We start from the raw sequence: 23,422 nt of genomic DNA, 5'->3' as shown, positions 1-23,422 counted from the left end.
TGGTGAGTTCCAAACTCTCTTACTGATAATGCAGACAATTAGAAATGCATGCTTTGAATTAGAGGATTGCAAGGATTAGCAAATGTCCTATAAACTAGTGGTGTATTGGGCTACATTAGCAGTACAAGGAAAAATGATAAAATAACCTGAATAATCTTAATCTATGGCAAAAAGAATGCATTATATTTAATACTGTTTAAACTGATTCTAAATAATTGCAATGCTTTGGAGGATCTTGGCTGGAAATGTTGACTTTTAATTTCTTTCTATGCCAAGTGACTTGCTGAGTTTCTCTAGCATTTTGTGTGTGTTACTCTGAGTTTCCAGAAACTGTATAATCTCTTGTGTTAATGTTTGCAATTGATATTAACACATTTATTTTCAGTATTGTAAAAATTTTACCATTGATTTCAAGCTTACTACTGAAAATGTATCAAAATGCTGTTTTAAACCTACTGCTAAAGCAGATGTAAATTTATTCAATCATTCATTATTTTAGTTATAACTTGCATAAGATTTAGTAATTTAATAGTTTGTATCTTTTATATTACTTTAGTTTCTTTTGTTGAAAAGCTTTCCTTTCTCTTTTCAGCACTCTGTTCTTCACGTCTATTTTGAAGGTGAATGACAAGATCTTACCAATAATATAACAAAGTCAAATCACTGAAGCAGCAATGCATCTATCAATTGACAGGAAGTGTCAAAAAACAGTTGCTGGTTCACACTTGGATAAAAAAAAAATCACCTAAACCCACCTAAATAATTAACTGCTCACAGAATGCTCACTCCCACAATCCTTCTCTTCAGCTAATAGAGGTAAGTACTGATAGGTGTACATCATAAGCTCTAATACAGTATTAGAAAGATGAAGTAAAGTTTCTAAACTAATTATGTGCATTAGAGGTGATTGGGTGAAAGGCAATATTCCTTCCCATCTTATTTTGCAATACCTCAGAGTAAGGGCACTATTAAGTATGTATGTCATTAATAGCCTGGTAATAAATATGGTGGCTTGACACTATTCATGAAATACAGTACTACTTCTGAGATACATCTGGATATTTCTGATGCAAGATGGCAGCGCGATGCAGTGCGCAGCGGCCACTCCAGGAATGAATATCTGTTATCTGTAAGTAGGGGCCGTGTACAATCCGGATTTGATGGAGACAGACGTGTGAATGCATGGAGGAACATATGGTGAAACTTTTGAAATGCCTGTTTTGCTGCCGCTGCTACAGTGCGATCGGAAAAATCTCTGGGAGAAAGGCCCCGAATCCTCGGCTTTGCCTGTTGCTTGGCGGCTGGTGCCGGGGTCGAAGCGCTTGGCAGAGATGGTGCTCGGTGCTCAGTGTCGGAGGGCTGGTTGGAGGCTCGAAGTTTTCGGACGGACTCAGAGTTGGCTGTGGTCGGAGCTCCCAAAGTGCTGTATCGGCAAGCTGTGGCGCTGGAGGTTCCTGGCAGGAAGATTTTTCTTCCTTCTACTGTCTGCGTGAGCTGATGGGCTGTCGGGACTTTGAGACCTTTCTTTTAAACCGTGCATGGACTGCTCTTTATCAGATTACGGTATTGCTTTGCACTGTTGAAACTATGGGTTATAATTATGTGGTCTTTGTCAGTTAGTCTTTTATCAATTATGGTATTGTCTGCACTGTTGAAACTACATGTTAACTATAACTATATGTAACTATGTGGTTTTTCGTAGGTCTTGTAGCTTTAGGTTTGTCTGATGGGTTTGTAGTTCCTTTCCGGGGAACGTGCTAAGACGGTAGCGCGATATCGATATGCAGCAGCCTCTCCGGACTCTGGATTGGGGATTACCAAATGTTATGTGGTTTTTCTTGTGTGGTCTGTTTTGTGCTTTTTCGTGATATCATTCTGGAGAATGTTGTCTCATTTTTTAACTGCATTGTATTTGTGGTTTATAAATGACAATAAACTGAATCTGAACAAAAATGCCTGTAAATGGATAACCTCCAAGAAACTGACTCAGCCAAAGCATGCCCAATATTTGAATTTGGGCTGCATATTTAAAACCATTCATTTTGTACTTACTCATGCTGTTTGCATATTTCATCAAGGTCTGCATTTACATTACTGTTTTGAGATTTCCGAATCCTTTCCAGTTCACGGTCAAGTTCCAGACGATGTGCATTCTTCATTGCTTCAATGGCTATTTAAAAAAGAAATGAGATTTCAAAACTTGAAAACCTGCAAGAGAGAATGCCAGAAGCGTAAAATAATTTAAATTTGCTTTGACTGTGTTTCCTAGCTGATGGCAGTGATGCCATGAAGTATTTAGAGAAAGATGCTGTAACATCCTGTCACCTCTCTCCATTTATAATCATTGATTCAGACAGCATGAAAACGGGCCACCCAGACGATTTACCAAGTTGCAGCACCTAGTTACACCAAGATAATTCTTGCTATTTTAATAAATTTATTTTAATCACATAACTTTGGTCTAATTTTATACACTGAAATCTCCTATTGATAAAAATTATAAATGAACGAACCAGTGTTGCAGCACAGAGCAAATCAAAGACTGAAGTAATAAAAGCAAGATAAAAAAAAAAATCAGAACTCCTGTAAGGCAGGGAGGCTACGAAATGTAACAATTCCTAAGCTTCCAGAAAATAATGAGATAATGGGTTAAATACCAGAAAATTCACAATCTTCAAGCACAATTTTTGCTGTTCAACAGCTTAACATCCCTTTTGCAGAGAAGGACACTCATATTTTATCCTTCCAATTTAGAAACATAGAAACAACAAAAACCTACAGCACAATACAGGCCCTTCTGCCCATAATGCTGTGCCGAACATGTACTTACTTTAGAAATTACCTAGGGTTAACCATAGCCTTCTATTTTTCTCAGCTTCACATACTTATCTAGGAGTCGCTTAAAAGACCCTATCATATCCACCTCCACCACCGGCGCCAGCAGCCCATTCCACGTACTCACCAGTCTGCGTAAAAACGTACCCCTGACATCTTGTCTGTACCTACTTAGAAGCATATCAAAATTGTGCCCAGTCGTGATAGCCATTTCAGCCCTGGGAAAAAGCCTCTGACTATCCACACGATCAATGCCTCTCATCATCTTATATACCTCTATCAGGTCACCTCACATCCTCCATCGCTCCAAGGAGAAAAGGCCAAATTCACTCAACCTGTTCTCATAAGGCATGCTCCCCAATCCAGGCAACGTAAATCTCCTCTTCACCCTTTCTATAGTTTCCACATCCTCCTTGTAGTGAGGTGACCAGAACTGAGCACAGTACTCCAAGAGGGGTCTGACCAGGGTCCTATATAGCTGTAACATTACCTCTCAGCTCCTAAACTCAATCACACAGTTGATGAAGGCCAATGCACTGTATGCCTTCTTAACCACAGAGTCAGTACCTGTGCAGTAGCTTTGAGTGTCCTATGGACTCAGACCCAAAGATCCCTCTGATCCTCCACACTGCCAAGAGTCTTATCATTAATACTATATTCTGCCATAATATTTGACCTAGTAAAATGAACCATCTCACTGGGTTGAACTCCATCTCCCACTTCTCAGCCCAATTTTGCATCCTATCAATGTCCTGTTATAACCTCTGACAGCTCTCCACACTATCCACGACACCCCAACCTTTGTGTCATCAGCAAATTTACTAACCCACTTCCTCATCCAGATCATTTATAAAAACCACAAAGAGTACCGGTCCCAGAAGAGATGCCTGAGGTGCACCACTGGTCACCAGTCTCCATGCAGAATATGACCCACCTACAATACTCTTTGCTTTCTGTGGCCAAGCCAGTTCTGGATCCACAAAGCAATGTCCCCTTGGACCCCACGCCTCCTTACTTTCTCAATAAGCCTTGCATGGGGTACCTTGTCAAATGCCTTGCTGAAATCCATATATACTACATCTACAGTTCTACTTTTCATCAATGTGTTTAGTCACATCCTCAATAAATTCAATCTGGCCCGTAAGGCACGACCTGCCTTTGACAAAGCCATGATAATTATTCCTAATCATATCATGCTTCTTCAAATGCTCATAAATCCTGCCTCTCAGGATCTTTTCTATCAACTTACCAACCACTGAAGTAATACTCACTGGTCTGTAATTTCCTGGGCCATCTCTACTTCCTTTCTTGAATAAGGGTACATCTTCAATCCTCCAGAACCTCTCCCGTCCCCATTGATGATGCAAAGATCATGTGCCAGAGGCTCAGCAATTTCCTCCCTTGCCTGGAGTACATCTCGTCTGGTCCTGGACACTTTTCCAACTTGATGTTTTCCAAAAGCTCCAACACATCCTCTTTCTCAATGTCTATATGCTCAAGTTTTTCAATCCGCTGCAAGTCATCCCTAAAATCGCCAGGATCCTTTTCCATAGTGAATACTGAAGCAAGCTATTCATTAAGTACCTCAGCCATTTCCTCCGGTTCCATACACTTTTCCACTGTCAAATTTGATTGGTCCTATTCTGTCATCACTTTTCCTCTTTCGCTTCACATACTTGTAGAATGCCTTTAATCCTGCTTGCCAAGGGCCTTTTCATGGCCCCTTCTGGCTCTCCTAATTTCGTTCTTAAGCTCCTTCCTGCTAGCCTTAAAATCTTCTAGGTCTCTATCATTATCTAGTTTTTTGAACCTTTTGTAAGCTTTTCTTCTTGACTAGATTTTCAACAGCCTTTGTACACCACAGTTCCTGTACTCTACCATCCTTTCCTTGTCTCATTGAAATGTAACTATTGTTATGTCCGTAGCCCCCTCTTTTGTGAGAATCGCAAGATCACTGTTGGGTTGGGTCAAGGGGCCCAGGAAATGGGAAAAGAGACGTGCAGGCTGGCTCGTTTCCCCGGCGATGTAAAGCTACGGGACATGGCTATTGTCTCTTGGAGACCAATTTGTGGATTGAGCTACTATACTACGTGAATGCCCTCAGGCAAAGTGGGCTGGTTGAGGGAGAGAGTGCACACCCCCAACCTGATTGACATCTACGACCCTGCGAGTCAGGATAAAAGAGGGTCTGTAGGAACAGTCCCTCAGACGCACCAGAAGAAACGTTAAGCGACCATGTAACAGCAGGAAGTCATCTGAAGGAGGCCACGTGCGTTCAATTCCGTGGCTGGAATTGGTGGCTGGAACCACGGAAAACAGCTTTTAGCTAACAACAGGGGAATTCGCTCCCCTGACCCAACGAATTGACATCATAAAAGACCTGGGCAAGTTTAAACGGCATCGCTCTTAAACCCAACAGCGCTGCAGCTTGAACGAACTGATAGTGACTGTTATCTTTCCATCGGACAATACATTATTCCCTAGACAACGATAGAGCTATTTCTTATTGGTTATTATTATACCCACGCTTTAGATTTAGTATTGATGACGTATATTATCTGTATGTTTGCATTAATCTTATTTTTGTGCCCTTTATCAATAAATACTTTTAAAAATAGTACCATCAGACTTCAACGGACCTCTCTTTCTTTGCTGATAAGTGATCCAGTTACGGGATTTCGTAACACTATGCAGAACATATATCCCCTGAACATTTGCCATATTTCTGCTGTACATTTTCCTGAGAACATCTGTTCCCAATTTATGCTTCCAAGTTCCTGCCTGATAGCCTCATATTTCCTCTTACTCCAATTAAACGCTTTCCTAACTTGATCTTAATATCAGATCAAGAACAGCCTCTCCTCTTGTAGGCTTATCTAGATATTGTGTCAGGAAACCTTCCTGAACGCATCTAACAAACTCCAACCCAGCTGAACCCCTTGCTCCAGGGAGATGCCAATCAATACTTGGGAAAATAAAATCTCCCATCACGACAGCCCTGTTATTATTGCACCTTTCCAGAATCTGTCTCCCTATCTGCTTTGCGATGTCCCTATTACTATTGGGTGGTCTATAAAAACACACAGTAGACTTATTGACCCCTTCCTGTTTCTAACTTCCACCCACAGAGTAGACAATCCCTCCATGACTCCTCCTTTTCTGCAACCGTGACACTATCTCTGATCAACAGTGCCACCTCTGTTGCCTCCCTCCCTGTCCTTTCTGAAACATCTAAAGCCTGGCACTGAGTAACCATTCCTGCCCCTGTGCCATCTAAGTCTCTGCAATGACCACAACATCTTAGCTCCAAGTACTGATCCATGCTCTAAGCTCATCCGCTTTGTTCATGTTTCTTACATTAAAATACACAGTTCAAACTATCAGTCTGAGCGTACCGCACTCTATCAACTGCCTATCCTCCCTCTCGCACTGTCTCCAAGCTTTCTCTATTTGTGAGCCAACTGTCCCTTCCTCCCTCTCTTCAGTTCTGTTTCCACCCCCCAGCAACTCTAGTTTAAACTCTCACCAATAGCCTGCCAGTTTACTGGTCCCCCTCGGATTCAAGTGTAACCCATCCTTTTTGTACAGGTCATGCCTGCCTGAAAAGAGGTCCCAATGATCCAGAAATCTAAATCCTTGCCCCCTACTCCAATCCCTCAGCCATGCATTTATCCTCCACCTCACTCTATTCCTATACTCACTGTCGTGTGGCACAGACAGTAATTCCGAGATTACTACCTTTGAGGTCTTGCTTCTCAACTTCCTTCCTAACTCCCTGTAGTCTGTTTTCAGGACCTCCTCCCTTTTCCTACCTATGTCGTTGGCACCAATATGTTCCATGATCTCTGGCTGTTTACCTTCCCACTTCAGGATATCATGGACATGATCAGAAACATCCCGGACCCCAGCATCTGGGAGGCAGACTACCATCCGTGCTTCTTTGCCTGAAGAATTCTCTTCTAAACTAGGATAACAGTTAATGCTGAATCACAGAAGTTTCTGTAACTATACATTATAATTGGTATATGTTGACCAAGATGCCTATCTAATCTACTCTCATGCCTTTTGGCTTCATTCGACCCAAATTTCTCTAAACACTTCCTTTTCATGTTCCTGTCTCAATGTCTTTTAAACATTTTAATTCTATCTGTCTCTGCCAGTTCATTCCATATACCTACCATCTTGTGTGGAAAAACTCAATCCCTCAGACCCCTTTATATCTTTCCTCTCTTACCTTTGCCCTATAGATTTAGACTTCCCTACCCTGGGAAAAAGACCATCAACCTTTGCTCCACATAATTTTATAAAACTCTATAAAGTGACTCTTCATCCCCCTTCAGTCTAGTGTGTACGATCCCAGCCTATCCAATCTCTGCCAAAAACTCAAACCCTCCAACCTTGGCATTTATTAGAACAAATCTCAACTTGACCTTATTAACCATATAACAATTACAGCACGTAAACAGGCCATCTCGGCCCTTCTAGTCCGTGCTGAACTAACCCTAACCCTAGGTGGCTTACTCTCACCAAGTCCCACCTACCTGCATTCAGCCCATAACCACCATTCCTTTCCTGTCCATATACCTATCCAATTTTTTTTAAATGACAAAATCAAACCTGCCTCTACCACTTCTACTGGAAGCTCGTTCCACACAGCTACCACTCTCTGAGTAAAGAAGTTCCCCCTCGTGTACCCCTAAACTTTTGTCCCTTAACTCTCAACTCATATCCTCTTGTTTGAATCTCCCCTACTCTCAATGGAAAAAGCCTATCCACGTCAATTTTATCTATCCCCCTCATAATTTTAAATACCTCTATCAAGTCCCCCCTTAACCTTCTACACTCCAAAGAATAAAGACCTAACTTGTTCAACCTTTCTCTGTAACTTAGGTGCTGAAAACAAGGTAACATTCTAGTAAATCTCCTCTGTACTCTCTCTTATTTTATTGATCATCTAATGAGAACATTTCAGTTAAAATAAAAACTGATATAGAATCATTTCAACTGGAAACAGAAACAACATTTCTAAAATTATTCAATAAAGAAGGTAGCTGGCAGGACTTCATTTTATTTTTGCAGCATGCAAATTTAATGGTCAACGTTACCACTTTCCTTAAGCAGATTTGTTCTAGCAGGTGGAAGACCAATAGGAAAGACAACTATGATACTGTTATGATTTCTCTAGAAATATTCCTAAATTTTCCATAGAGGTTACTGGGTTGAAAGATCAGCAAGGGAATGGAATTACAAAATGTAAGCTGAATGCCTGAACTCCAGTAGAAATAAATGTTTCCAAACGCAAAAGGCAGAATTCCACAACTACAGTTACACTTCAATATAAGCTCATGGGTATCAGCATATTCTCTCATTCATTTACTACAATACTTTGTCTAAAATGCATGACACAGTGATTTTCTTATAATTTGACTTATTTTGAAATGTACCTGATTAAATTTCCAATATATTTTGTATCACCTTGAGTCCTGTAATAACTAGGCCAACTAGTCTTCCTAAATGTCACAATTTGAATGTGTAGAGTCTGTGCTCTTTTTTCATACAATATCCTGCAATACAGTACTATGTAAGTCTTAGGCACATATGCATAGCTAGGGAGCCTAAGACTTTTGCATTGTACTGTAGAAATTTAATGTATTGCACTTTAGTACTGCCGCAAAAAAAATCATGTCATATGTGAGTGATGATAAACCTGATTCTGATATGGGTCTCTATTGCGGACTATGTGGACTGAAAGTAGGAAGGGGGCATGGGAGGGTAGCCATGATTGGGAAATGATGAAGGGAGTAGGGAGGGAACAGGAAGCGCCAAAAAGACAGCCTGCAATGATCAATAAACAAATTGTTTGGAATCAAATGACCTTGCCTGGTGACTCAGAGTTGTGTGTGTCTACACCCATGTCAGCTATACCCCTAGTACTCCTTTTCTGCCATCTGTCCCACACCCCTCCTGTGGCGCTACATCCACGTCTTTCCCAAAATTGTAAGTCTCCTGCCAGACTTACAAATTTGCCGTCTGCTACACATTGCCAAGTACAGTACTATGTAAAAGTCTTAGGCAGTGTGCGTGTGCGTGTGCGTGTGCGTGTGTGTGTGCGTGTGTAAATATATAAATAAAAAGACATTTGCACAGTACTGTATATATTCAGAATGTTATGTCACAAAGCACCCACACACTATAACAATAGTGTTCATGAAACCCAGCAATTTTCAACAATAATTTATATTTTATGGACATGGAAAACTCAAAAGATGTTCTGAGCAAACTGAAATAGCGTTAAAAATGTTTCCTTTAGAATTATTAGTATAGTCATCCAGTCACCTTATTATCCTTGTAATTTGTGTGGTAGTGCACAATTCCATTTCAAAAGACTACATTGAAGCCATACCCTGAAGAATAGAACACATGACTATGGCTGACATTTATCTGGCACTTGTACCATCCATAATACCCTTGGCAAGTCACACTAATCTTTTCTACAGAAATAAATTATGATAATGCTTATAGCGCACTTTGTGTTATGCCATTTCAAGTGGATTAGAATTGTAGTATGTAGTAAAGCAAATGACACGTAGGCTACAAGTCTGGAAGACATTCTATTGCTAAGGACACACAAATTAACATTTTGTCAACCTTATGTGATTCTTCAAAAGCAAATTGCCACCAGTCTGCTTAGAAAGAAATAAGATATCATATGGTAATCAGGGATAGCACAGTGGTTCAGCTACTAAGAGTCACAGCCTCGGTGACCTAGTTTCAATCTGATTGTGCTATATGAAGTTTATATGTTCTTGCGATTGCACAAGTTTCCTCTGGTAAATAAAAAAGAGCAAAAACTGTAGATGCTGGAAACCCAAAATAAACACAGAAAATGCCAGAAGATGCTTATTTGGCCTGAAATGTTTCTCTTTCCAAAGATTTGGCGTTGCCCGCTGAGTATTTCCATCATTTTCATTTTTTTTTAAATTTTCAATTTCTCCAGATATTCTCATTACCTCACACTTCCCACTGATGTTTAGGTTGATAGATTAATTGGCTACTGTAAGTTGCTCCTGATGTGTAGGTGAGTGGGCAATTGAAGAAAATATGTTAAGAATTTCTTTAAAAATTGTGGGGATTAAAAATACGCAAAACTGTAGTTGATTCAATGGGTGAAGGGCTTGTTTTACTGTTGTCTCTCTATATGACTACCTCTTAACCATTGTGCACTTAACAGCATTATTCTCTGACCTGGATTCGCAAAGAACATCCTGTACTTAGTGCCTTTTCTTGAGCAATCAAGAGATTTGCTGTTTAAAGAATGATCAAATATGTGATTTTACTTCCCACTTACAGTGGGAAAATCCTGTAACACCAATATTTAACCTCTTCCTTTTAGTATTCTAATATGCAACTTGTTTCGCTTGATCTTCACCCAATCGTTGGCATTACATTTATTCCCCATTTCCTCGGGTTCCTTAAGGTTATCATAGCATGGGGGTGGGGTGTTAGTGGGGATGAGCTCCCACTACCTAATAAAGCTCCCAATGACATGTGCCTCAATTGAATTGAATGATCTTTATTGTCATTATACATAAGTACAATGAAACTGTTTGGCTTCCTCTCAGGCAATCAAACAAAGTGGTAGGTAATAGACAGTAATAGAAAAACAGTATTAAATAGTTAAGTAGCAGAAAATATGTTGCAGCAGCACCAGAATATCACAGCAATGCACAAAGTGCTGTTAGTGCAAGTATTTGAGTCCTTGTTTGTGTATGTGTGTGCTCACAGTTTCAGTCATTGTTCTGTGGGAGTGGTGTGATGGAGGCCACAGCTCCGGGGTAGAAGCTGTTCCTCAGTCTATTTGTTCTGGCTTTTAGTGTCCTGAACCTTTTGCTGGACGGCAGCAGGTCAAAGAGGGAATGGCCGGGGTGTGTGGTGTCTCTGGTTATGCTGATTATGCTCAAATAACCTCTGACAACCAAGTCCAGCTCTGGCCTGCACGTGTGACTTAACTACTAAGCCTGGCGGAATTGTTTCTGCTCACAGGAGAAGGGGTAAAGGTAAAGGGGTAAAGGAAGTGCAGCGTAGATTCACTAGGTTGATTCCTGGGATGGCAGGGCTGTCTTACGCAGAGAGATTGGAGAGATTGGGCTTGTACACACTGGAATTGAGGAGATTGAGAGGGGATCTGATTGAAACGTTTAAGATAATTAAAGGATTTGACAGGATTGAGGCAGTAAATATGTTCCAGATGTTGGGAGAGTCCAGTACCAGAGGGCATGGATTGAGAATAAGAGGTCAGTTATTTAAAACAGAGTTAAGGAAAAACTTCTTCTCCCAGAGAGTTGTGGAGGTGTGGAATGCACTGCCTTGGAAGACGGAGGCCAATTCTCTGGATGCTTTCAAGAAGGAGCTAGATAGATATCTGATGGATAGGGGAATCAAGGGATATGGGGACAAGGCAGGGACTGGGTATTGATAGTGAATGATCAGCCATGATCTCAGAATGGCAGTGCAGACTCGAGGGGCCGAATGGTCTACTTCTGCACCTATTGTCTATTGACTACTACTGCCTTAAAACTAGTCACTCCAGGCAGATGAGGCTCATAAGTCATAGTTGGCAGCTCATCTAGAAGGAAAGTTCTGATCTCAAACCTCCACTACCTTGCAGCTAAACCCAATCACTGGGAAAGCTTCAGGAGAAAACCAAGTGGAAAAATCTGCAGCTGGAGTCCCAAGGATAACCCTATATTGAATTCAATGCTAACTGGCAACTCTAGTGGTGCCATTGGTGCCAAACTATAAAGTCTCTGTTCTTTCTTTCGATTCATCAACTGTTTGGAGAGGGGAACATAAACAGAGGGGAACTGCATGGGCAACAGCTTGCTCTCTATACCGTACTGCCCTGGCGTGCATATACATCAAGGATGTGACATCCACAGTCGACCCTGACCAATGGAGGGAGTCCTCTCCTCTGCAATGTAAAACACATTTGATTTCTAACTATTCTCAGTTCTGATGAAGTCATTGATTTGGAATATTAACTCTGTTTCTCTCACAACAGACTTTGCCTAGTCTGAGTATTGCTAGCATTCAAAATTTGCATTTAATTTAATTGTTCCTATTTTAAATATTAAAATTTGTAACTGAGTAGGAAACATGCAATGGTGAAATCTGGAATTTTGCACATAATAATGGAAAAGGCATGACAAGAAAGTATCTTTGAGTATACTTTGACATAATACTAATCACCCATTTTTTTTGTATCAATGCAGGTTCCAGTCATTCATACTCTTTTCCATTCTCACCTACCAGAAATAGTGGCAGCGGTCTCTTCAGCTAGAAGCCGCTCTTTGTCTTCTTTTAGGTTTTCCAGCTCTCGTTGATGCTGTCGGTGGAGTTCTTCTATTACCTTTTGATGTGACTCTTCCATAGCAGAAAACCCACGCTCACATGTAGCCTAGAACATCAAAAGTAACATATTAATTCTGAGCATTATTCCCCAAATGTTCTTCAATGGTATTGGTAATAAGTTATGACATTAATGCTGCCCTAGTCAAAATTTATATGGTCCTTTAAAAAGCATCTTTTAAAATTAGTATTAATCTGATTTAAAAAAATACTTTGTATCCAAGTTTATTTTACCTGATTATCTTAATTGATAAAAATCATTGGTAGGTTATCTTTATAAAGATATAAATCTATCTATCTATCTCAGGAGCTCAGTAATACCATGGACGAAATATTCTGGTGATGGTATCGGATTTACAATTTGCTGTAGAAATTGCAGCAACTGCAATATTTATTCCAATGTTCAAAGTTTGTGTTACATGGCTATGTCCCTGATTCAAATCCTCCAGAAGCTAGTCAAACATCAGCTTTCCCTGATAGCCAGTCATTGGCTAACGTTGAGTTGCTAGTTCTTAACCTCCCAATGCACATGATTTCACTAAACTGCCACTGACAATTTCCATAAAGAACAAAGAACTGTGCAATGAACAGCATCAAAATAGAAACATACTGGAAGGAATTGAAGTTTTGCAGTATCACTGGAGACAATACAAATTATTCGTACGGAATTGCGTATTAACATGTATGTAAATGAGTAACCTTAAAAGACTGATGGCACAATGTATAAAGTTTAATTTGTGGAAAAACTCTGTGTTCTTTATGTGACATGCTGTAAATGCATATTGTACAATATTATTCATTGCTTTTGCTTTGTTTAAATTTCATTCATTCAGGACCTTCTTGGACCAATTTTTATTCCCGTTTCCTGTTCTCTTGCTGTCCATGTTTAAAAATGGCAGAATATAACTGGCATGGCATTCCACATAGAATAGCACTTTCTGCTTTGCTATTCCTATAACCTGAGTGCAGATGATTACACAGGTTTTGTTGTAGCAAAATTGTAGCACCTGGTTAGCGCCGACCAACAAAACAGATCTGGTATTAACCAGAACAGGTTTGTAAGCTCTGCTGCACCAGACACCATCTGAAGGATGGAAAGTGCTCATGTTTCTGACAATGCTGTCCATCAGAAGTACACACGAAGATATTGAACTTTACTCTTCCACACTCATCACACATTTCAGATTAAATGAAATTATTTCCTTGTATATTAAACACAGTTTTATTATAATTACTCCAGGACCCCCAAAATAGTATATGCCTGAACTAGTTTTCAGAATATTAAAATAAATCTATCCAAAATAGAAATTTGTGGAAATCACTAGCCTTCTCTCTCTAATTGAAAGAGACTGGGCTCCATTGAACTGCAGGACAGACAGCTTGGTTCCAGTAATGTTTTTAACTACTGCAGTATATTGCATTTGCCATGAGACAATATGCTGGATTTTGCATGGGTTTCCTCAAAGTAACATGGAATTAACTGGAAAATCAGTTGTATTATGATCATTATCTATGCCTTTGTACTGCTAAGACGTTGTGTAATGATGCCATTCCTACAATTAAAATTATTCCAGTCACCGACACTTACTCATTTCACATTTCCACCTATGTGGCCAGTATTCTGAAGGGTTATTTGCAGTATAAAGCAGATCCATTTATTAAAATAAAGGTTGCGACTCTGCAACAGCCTGTTAAGTGACTGACCTTATGAAAGATGCTGTCAGCTGCAGATCTTGCTGCCTTCCAGCAGATCAGTTTTTCAACTGGATCAGAATCAGAATCAGGTTTGTTATCACTGACTGACAAACATCGTGAAATTTGTTTAGTCTGATCCAAGTTACAACTAGTGACATTGAAAATATTGCAATGATTCCAGTGATTACAGTTAGAATCAAGGTAAAATATTTGGCTTTTAATACAATAATCAACTAATACCACAATGAGTAAAAACACTTCATATGGAACTTTTGCTGGAATATGCCAAGGTTAAGAAATAGCACGTGTTGAAACTTTTGGAAAATATTGGGATAGGCAAATTGCCTTTGCAGAATGGGATATACCCCATGTTATTATGGGAAGTGAGGGAAGAGATTGCTGTGCTATTGGTGAAGATCTTTGCATCCTCATTGGTCACAACAGTAGTACCAGAAGACAAGAGGACAACAAATATTACCATTCTTGAATAAAATAACAGGGAATTACAGACCAGTGAGTCTCTCATCAATGGTGAGAAAACCACTGGAGAGGATTTTTACAGACAAGATTTATAAGCATTTGGGAATCATTAAGGATAGCCAACATGGCTTTGTGAGAGGCAGGTTTTGTCTCACAAGCCTGATTGACTTCAAAGAGGTGACAATATAAATTGATGAAGGTGGACATAGTGTATATGGATTTTAGTAAGGTATTCAACAAGGTTTTCCATGGCAGGCTAATTCAGAGAGTAAGGTGACATGGGATCCAGGGAAACTTGGATGTGTAGATTCAGAAGGCAGAGATTCAGAGGGTGGTAGCAGATGGAGCATATTCTATCTGAAGATCTAGGACTAGTGGTGTTCCGTAGGTATCTGCTCTGAGACCTGTGTTCTTTGTGATTTTTATAAATGACTTAGATGGGGAAGTAGAAAGGTGGGTGGATAAGTTGGCAAATGACATGAAAGTTAGTGGTGTTATGTAGACGTTTGTCTTAGCTTATAACAGACAGTGCCAGGATGCAGAGCTGGGCTGAAAAGTAGCAGATAGGGTATAATCCAGAAAAGTGTGAAGCATACACATTGAAAAGTCAAACTTCAAGAAAGAGTATAAAGTTAATATCAAGATTCTTAGCAATTGAGGAGGAACAGGGATAATTTGGATCCATGTCCATAGATTCCTCACAGTTGCTGTGCAAATTGCTATGTTAAGAAGGTGTATGGTGTGCTGGCTTTCACTACTTGGGGGATTGAGTTCAGGAGCTACAAGGTAATTTTGCAGCTCTATAAAACTCTAATTAGATGACACGGAGTATATTGTTCAGTTCCAGTTGCTTCGTTATAGGAAGGATGCTTCAGAGAGGTGCAGAAGAAATATACCAGAATGCTGCCTGGATTAGATTAATGTTTTATGAGGAAAGGTTGAGCGAGCTCGGGCTTTTCTCTGTGGAACAAAGGAGGACGAGAAGAGACTTGATAGAGGTGTACAAGATGATTAAAGGCATAGATGGCACCTTATTCACCAGGGTGTCAATGGCTAACATGACAGAGCAGTATTTTAAGGTGATTGGAGGAAAGTATTGGGGGGGGGGGGGGAAACGTCAGAGTAACACATACAAAATGCCGGAGGAACTCAGCAGTCAGGCAGCATCTATGGAAATGAATAAAAAGTTGATATTTCGGGCTTAGGCCCTTCTTGGTTTTATTTGCACAGAGTGGTAAGTGCATGGAATGCACTGCCATGGATGATGGTAGAGGCAAATGCTTTAGGACAATCTAAGAGACACTTAGATAGGCATATAGAATGAAAGAAAATGGAGAGCTACATGGGAGGGAAGGGTTAGATTGATCTTACAGTAAGCTAAAAAGTCAACACAACATTTTGGCCACAGGGTCTGAACTGTGTTGTACCGTTCTACATTTGATACAATAGCTATGATTTGGTCACATTCATGCAAGTATCAATTTTCATGATATAATTCTGATAAGTCCAACAAATTCAAAAGATACTCCAAAAAAGATGCAAATTGGTTAGGTGATTGGATATAGATTGCTATAAGGAATAAAATGTAGGATAAAATATAAAAGCACATTACCTGTACGATGACAGACTACTAAGAGAGTTCTGAGAAGCAGAGGGATCCAGGAGCCCCAATGCAAGTGTCTCAAAAAACCAATATTGCAGGCATACAGTAAGTACGCAAGCTAGCCAATGCTACTGTTTACTGCAAGGGGAATTGAACATGAATGTAGAAAGGTAATGTTTCAGTTACATTGTAAATTAGTAAGACCACACCTGAAGTACTGTGTACAGTTCAGTCTCTTTTAAGGATGAAATTTTGTTGGAAGGAGTTCCGAGAAAATTTATGAGACTAACAGCTGAAATGGGTAGAATTTCTTATGATGGGAAGTTGGACAGATTACAATATATCTGTAGGAGTTTGGAAAGTGGAACCTGATAGAAACATACAGGCTCCTGAGGCATGCGGAGCACATGTCATGTAAAAATAAAGGGTGGCTGTTTAAAAGAGGAGTGAGATATTATTTTTATTCACAAGTTTAAGTGTCTTTACTTTTTTTGAGTGCCCTTTTTCCTATTTTTCAGGGCAGGGGTGGGATAGTGGCACAATAATGTTGTGTTTATCATAATGCCATTACAAGCCAACACCAGTTTCCTCCCACATTCCAATTAGCATCTCCAGCATCTGCAGATTTTCTCATTTCCAATTAGCAATAGCGAGTTGTGGGCATGCTATTTTGGTGCCAGAAGTGTAACAAAATTTGTGCGCTACCCAGCACAATTCTCATTGCTTTGATTTGATACAAAAGACACATTTCACTGTATGCATTTTTCAATGTACATATGAAAAATGAAGCTTACTTTTAATGTTTAAAACCTTTAATTCTTTAATATGACAATGAAAGCAGGGTCTGTGAATATTTTTAAAGCAGGAAAATAAAAGGAATGAATGAAAAATTAGCAGGGATGGATAGGACTGTAGAGCTGAGTTTAAATTATCTTAAGTCAGAGAAGACTTGAAGGGGCAAGTGATGCCATCTTGCTTCTGAATACCTACATGCTTTCAAATACTGAAGCCATTTTATTTAATTTTTTTTAAATAGTCAGTAACCACTAGATTGTAATCCCAAAATAAACTCCTTTGTGCATTTGTAATTTCTATTATTATAAGCCACAATAATACACTTAATAGATTTTCTGAAATTCATCCACTTTGTTTTCCCATGCCATTTGCTTCCCACCAGCTCCATCCTTCAAACCCACACACAAGCAAACATGCAAATACACATCTTTGACTCTTTGGTGGTGTCAGGCTCAGAAGTCCTAGTCATCCTCTAACATTTCAGACCAGCAGTCTGTCCTCATGGCTGCACACTGATTCAATCATCCATACACTGCTAACAAGGTGTCAAATAGAGCCATTACAAATAACGTCCATGAAATTTTCTTTTCTGCCTATCTATTTTAAGCATCCATAACAGTGTATCTCTTTAACTACATATCAGGATTTGAATTGGGGACCAAGTTTGTTAATATGATACTTGTAACTTTGAACACCATGGAGAAAAATGTTTCCTTATACACACTGGTTTGATTTGACTACCTTCCATCAAAAAAAGCATTATTTCCTTAAGTTACCCAAGCCATATTGCTTCTAGGGACAACTTAAAACTTTCAACAATCAACATGAAATGAAACCTGTTCTTAGATAGAAAATATAACACATGGATCATTATAACATTACTTAGTAAACAAAACAAATTGTTAATTTATTAATGCCTCAAAGTATGATAGATATTTGTAGCCAGCTGAAAGAGAAAGGGAAGATTCATATATTAATTGCATAGCATTAGGTCACACACTGAAGCCAACAGTCACCAACTTACGTTACAAACCAAAGCTTGATTCCTGTGAAAGGATGCTTTTAACCAAATGCAACTGAACCCACTGTTCTGCCAGAAATGGAAATTACTTATCAAAATTATATATTGAAAATGAAGCTGAATACATCAACAGAATTCAGCCAACAGGAAATGTATCCCTTTAAATAATGATTTTCTTTTTTAAATAAAGGTTAAGGCAGGAGTAATTAGAAACTGTAAAGCTTTGTGGTTTTACATGTTAACAAATCTTTTATATACAACTTTTGCACAGTACAGTAGTATTGCACTGTACTGCTGCTGCTGCAAAAAAAAAACACATTTCATGACATCTGAGTGATGATTCTGATATGGACCTCTAGTGGACTGAGAGTGGGAAGGGGACAAGAAGACGGGAAGGTTGAGAAAAGGGGAAAGGAGGGGAGCATCAGAGATAAACCAAATGTCTGGAATCAAATTACCTTGGCCTGGTGTCTCAGGGCTGGTTGTGTATACACCCATGCCATCCCCTGCCCACAGTGCTTCAGCCTCACCATTCTAACATGCTTTGCTTGCATCAAATTTACAAACTTGCTGTCTGCTCCACATTGACAAATACAGTACTGTGAAAAAGTCTTAGGCACTCTAGCGCTATACATATAGACACACACACACACACACTTAAGACTTTTGCACAGTACTGCACATGAAAAAAACATATTCTTAATCTTTGATTTTAGGAGATGCAACAAAATTCTTATTTAAAATCTTCAATGCCTTTCAGATAACTTAACCAAATCTACTTCAGAGGCAAAACAGATAAATGGGTTCTGCTGCATTTGAAAAGAATGCACAAGAGCACACAGTAAAATCAAGAACATAGATGCGACAGAGAGGAACTGGGCAAATTTTTGGTACTTTTTTCTGGGTCTAAAGTCTTTGTTCCAAACTAGATACGTTCTGTAAGTTATTTTATGCAAATATTATGCAAACATTTTCTTTTTTATTCAGCATATTTGTCAACGGCAGGATCTGTATCCTTTAACCATTCTCCTAAATTTTAGAAAGTTTACTCTTTAGAACTTTGCCCAGTCCAACAGCAAATCATGCAATTCTATCTACCATGCAGATTGAGACACAACAGGACCACAACAGAAGATAATTGCTGCAGCAAGGTATAGTTCTACAAGCCAACATGCAGTTACTATTCAGTATTAAATACATGGACACCTTGAGATTCTCCAGGTCCTTTTCATATTTCTCACGCAGATTTGTTGGACTGTCTTCAATCTTATTTTTCATGGCATCTATCTGCGACTCCAGCTCTTGTATGCGATTTCTAAGCAGGGCCATGGAATTCACTTCACTTGTTGTTTTCCTGTATGGGTCAGTTGATTTCTGCAGATCACTTACTAGGTCCAATTGTTTAGGATCTCTACGTTCTTTTAAAGCTTCAATTTCTTGTGTAAGTTCTTCTTTTATCCTAGCACACTTTTTATCTAGTTCTCTCTTCTCCATTTTAAATTCTTCCCCTCGTCTTTTCAGCTCCTCAACATGCTTTTCCTTCAATTTTTCCATACAAATAGTCAATGAATCGATTTCCTTCACATTTTCCTCTGTTTTCAGTCTCAATGTTTCCCCTGCTCTTGCTATTTCCCTTTTCAATTTCTCTATCTCAGCTTCATATGCCTCTCGCACTTCACGTAGTTCTTTTTTATGCCTTGCTGCCATGTCTTGAAGTTCAATTGCCTTGTCCAGTGAGTCAATTGGTTCTCCCTCAATGTGGATATGAGTTGTCTGAGTAGCAGCACCTGATTCTGAAACATCCAACTGCTTAAACTCTCCAAGGTCTCCTTTGAATTTTTTAAACTTTCTATCCTGTTCTTCTTTTTGTTTCTTCAATTCAGCTACATCAGTACCCTGCAATGAAGTACTGGAGGTTGAGTGCTCCATTTCTAAAGTGTCTACTCTCAATCGTTTATCACCACTTTGCACAACATCATGTTTTAATTGTATCTTGGAGATTACATAGGACAATTCAGCTTGCATCATTGCATCATGCAGCAGAAAAGGCCAGGCATCTTTTGCATTATAATGATTGCTTAATGTGGGTATACACTCCACACTGTGAACTAACTTTTTGGCCAGTACACCCAATTCATCATCTGCCCCTGACTGAATACAGTGAGACATTTCCTTCAACAGGCAAACATTTTTCTTGATTTGCTGCACTAACTCTGCCCTTGCACAAAGTTCAAAGTCCTGGTCAGCAGAATCAGACGCTGATGGTAGTCTGCAAGTTTGAGAACAGAAAAACAATGACTCGTCTTCTTTATCTTTATTCAATTCATTCCGAATTTCATCAATTAGCTCATCAAGCTGGCAAGTACCATAAACAGCTACAACATTCCTGAGCATCTGTTCAGTGTTTTGGCTTCTATGATGCATTTTTGTGTATTGTGCTTTCAGCTGTTGCAGCTTTTCTTTTGAATCTTCCAAAATATTATGAGCCCAGAACAATATTTCACCTTTTATTAAGCTATTATCTGCCATAATATTTAGATAATTGCTTATGGGCTTACTCATTTGCTCTTCAGCATCTGATATCTCATTTTCCTTAAGTTTAGACATATTTGCCCAAAACTCTCCTTCTACAAGTAATTTGTTAAGAACAGCATGCTTAACTTGAGTACTGGTGTCATCTATAGAAACCAAAGGCATGGCAATATTTTCACTCTGTTTTCTAATTTCATCTAAAGTATTTTTCACAATGGAGTTTGGATTCTGCAAAGCATTCGCTATACTGTTAAGTGCTTTAGCTTCAAGTGAAAGTTTGTCCGCTAAGTATTTCAGTTTTTCCTCTTCAGTTAAGGAATCTCTAACTAACGATTCTTCATCAAAAAATGTTTTATTTTTTCTGGCTAAATCTTCTTCCAGACATTCCAAGTATTGTACTGAATCTTCTAATGCATGTATTAATTCAGGTAATGGTTCATGTTCTCCAATATCCCATTCCTGTGCAAGCTGACCAATTTTCTGTTGTAAACTTTCCAAAACATGATGCAAATGATGCAGTTTTGCTTGCAGTGACTGGAATTCAGCATGGACCAGTACATTATGTTTGATATTTGAACTGGAGAAAGATTCTGAGAGATGATACGTTAATGGTTGATTTCTTAATCCCTGCCCTTTTGGATAAACTGCAGGTTCCAACAGTCTTGTATCTAAAGGATAAACAGCTTCCCTTTTAATGTTTTGTTCTGCTACTAATAATTTAGTTTCAAGTGTGCATACAATTGCCAGACATCTTTTCAGGTTTGTAATGCAACTATTCACTGCTGTTACATCACATGGACTTTCAGAATTCTCAGAAGATGACAGGTCTGAAAGCCAGTTTTCAGGAAATGCTTGAACTACTGATCCAGTCAGTACTGTTACTTGAGAGTCCAAATGCTGAAGCTTTTCTATCAATTCCTTAAAAAGTTGTACACCAGAACTGAAAGTGCTGTGCTCTCCCTCTGATTCAGACCAAGTGATAGGGCATTCAAAAACATTTTCAACTGCTGAAAGATTACTTTTTGCTATATGTTCATTTTGTTTCTTTAAAATTTCCACATCTGCTTGAAGTTGGTTTTTTTGGGAAAGAATGCTCTTATAATTGGCTTCAGCTATCTGCAGATTCATGGTCTGTTCAACTAACCTGGCTTCTGCTTCTTCTAATTTAATATGAAGTTCTTTTTCTTTTTCTAGAAGCATGTCAATGTCTGTTGGAACTTGCCAACCAAGACCTTTAAGTGTGGCCTCCTTAAGCTGCAGTTTCTTCTCTGTCTCCTCCAAGCTGGTGCCCAATGCTTCGAGTTTGATTAAAGCCTCATTGAAGTCCTTATTTTTCTTTTCTAATTCTTTTTCATAGGATTTCTTAATAGTTACCATTTTAAAATTGGTTTCTTCTAGTTCATTTTTCAGTGTATTGACCTCTCGAACAGCTTTTTCAAAACCTTCATTCAGATCTTGATACCTTTCTCTATCCTTCACCAGTTCCAATTTCAGCCCTTCAACTTCTCTATCAGCTTCTGTCAACTGATTAACTATTTCCTGATAGCGAAGATTTAATCGTTCATTTTCAGTTGACAAGATGTCTATGTCATGGGTAAGTTGCTTCACTGTCCCCTCACTCATCTCAACGTGTTCTTCCATTTGCCTCACCATCTCACTGCTTTTGAAGGAAGTGGCCAATTTTTCTTTTTGAACTCTCTCTAGCTGAGCCTCAAGAGTCTGAAGGCGATCCTCATATTCTCTGACCTTATCTTCAGCTTCCTGTACATTGTGCAACAAAAGTTCTTTCTCCTTTTCATACTTTTCTTTCAGACCTTCAGACTGTTTCTTAAAGCGTTCTTCACTCAGAATAACTTCCTGTTCACTGCTGTGTAGCCGGCAGCACGCTTCTTCCAGATGATCTTGCAGCCGCCTCACTTCTCGCTGATAGTTGTCCTGAAGAGCCACTTGCCTTTCTAGATCCCTAAATCTTTGAGTCTTTTCGAGAAGCAACCCCTCTACTTCTCTAAGTTTCTCTTCACTCTCATACAGTTTGGCGCTAAACATATTTAACTTTCTCTCATACTCATCAGTTTCTTCTTTATATTTTTGACGCTCAAGTCTCAAATCATTTTGTACTTTGGATAATGACTGTTCATTAATGGCTACCTCTGACAAAGAGATCTCCAGTCTGGCCTGAAGATTTTGCATTTTTGTCTCCTGTTGTCTTAAGAGCTCCTTGGCATCCTGATAGCTCTTTTTTTGGCTCTGGACTTGTATATTAGCCACCTCCTGTTTTTGCCGTTGAACTTCCAACTCAGCTTGCAGGTCCTGGTTCAGCTTCTGCAGCTGTTGCCAGGCGTTAGAACTTGCCAAAGGTGGCTCCAGCTTAGAAAAGGGGACCAGATAGTGGTTAACACAGATGCAAAAGATTTTGAAATAAACTTTAATTTTTGCTTCTCAGGCCCAATAATGGAGATTTAAAACAATCATTTGTTTGTAAATATATTTTCTTCATGTAGATTTGATAACTTCAGCATTATTCAGGGAAGAAAATTACATTTTAAGTAAAATAAATGCCAAACTATTAACTACTGGTTAAAAAAAGCACAAATAAGCAAAGAACATCCAGCATTAATGAAGTCAGAATAAAGTTAGTATCTTAGAAAACATGCATATGAAAAGTTAGCATTATTGGTCAGGAGGGAAGAACTATCAATGCATGGTTAGCATACAATAATCAACATACAGGCAGGGAGTTTTTCCATTTATAATGAAATCTAGTGCTTTTAACCGTAAAACCTTCTTCTTAAGACTGACTAAAAAAATTCTTTAATATGGTATGATTTGTAGCTTAGGACTTCAATGCTTGTGCTTCAAAATTCTCAAATAGTTTATATCCTTGTCCCTCCTACCTACTGTATACCTCTCCATTTGGAACCAAGTGATTACATATTAGCTGTAATATCAGTTATTATAACTACATTGTTTCTGTTTGGTGGAAATCAAAACAGCTAACTACAACATACAAGCACCAGTGAGGAACATTCAAAGAATTGGAAGTCTTACGCAAA

At 39.0% G+C, this 23,422-nt stretch overlaps 1 protein-coding gene across 3 annotated transcripts in view; it reads right to left on the bottom strand.

The window, feature by feature from the left end:
* LOC132380184 (GRIP and coiled-coil domain-containing protein 2-like) overlaps window positions 1–23,422 on the bottom strand; it is a 422,104-nt gene that overhangs the window by 44,443 nt on the left and 354,239 nt on the right. For all 3 annotated transcript variants that reach the window (XM_059948866.1, XM_059948868.1, XM_059948867.1), the window contains exons 16-18: window positions 19,044–22,736; window positions 12,145–12,292; window positions 2,053–2,170 (exon numbers count right to left, since the gene is read on the bottom strand). In XM_059948866.1, coding sequence (XP_059804849.1) covers window positions 2,053–2,170; window positions 12,145–12,292; window positions 19,044–22,736 — 3,959 coding nt within the window. The remainder of the gene's footprint in view (window positions 1–2,052; window positions 2,171–12,144; window positions 12,293–19,043; window positions 22,737–23,422) is intronic.

Source organism: Hypanus sabinus, chromosome 23, assembly GCF_030144855.1.
Source record: "Hypanus sabinus isolate sHypSab1 chromosome 23, sHypSab1.hap1, whole genome shotgun sequence".
Lineage (NCBI taxonomy): Eukaryota > Metazoa > Chordata > Chondrichthyes > Myliobatiformes > Dasyatidae > Hypanus > Hypanus sabinus.
Note: the sequence above shows the minus strand (reverse complement) of the source record. Positions and strands in the feature narration are given on the sequence as shown.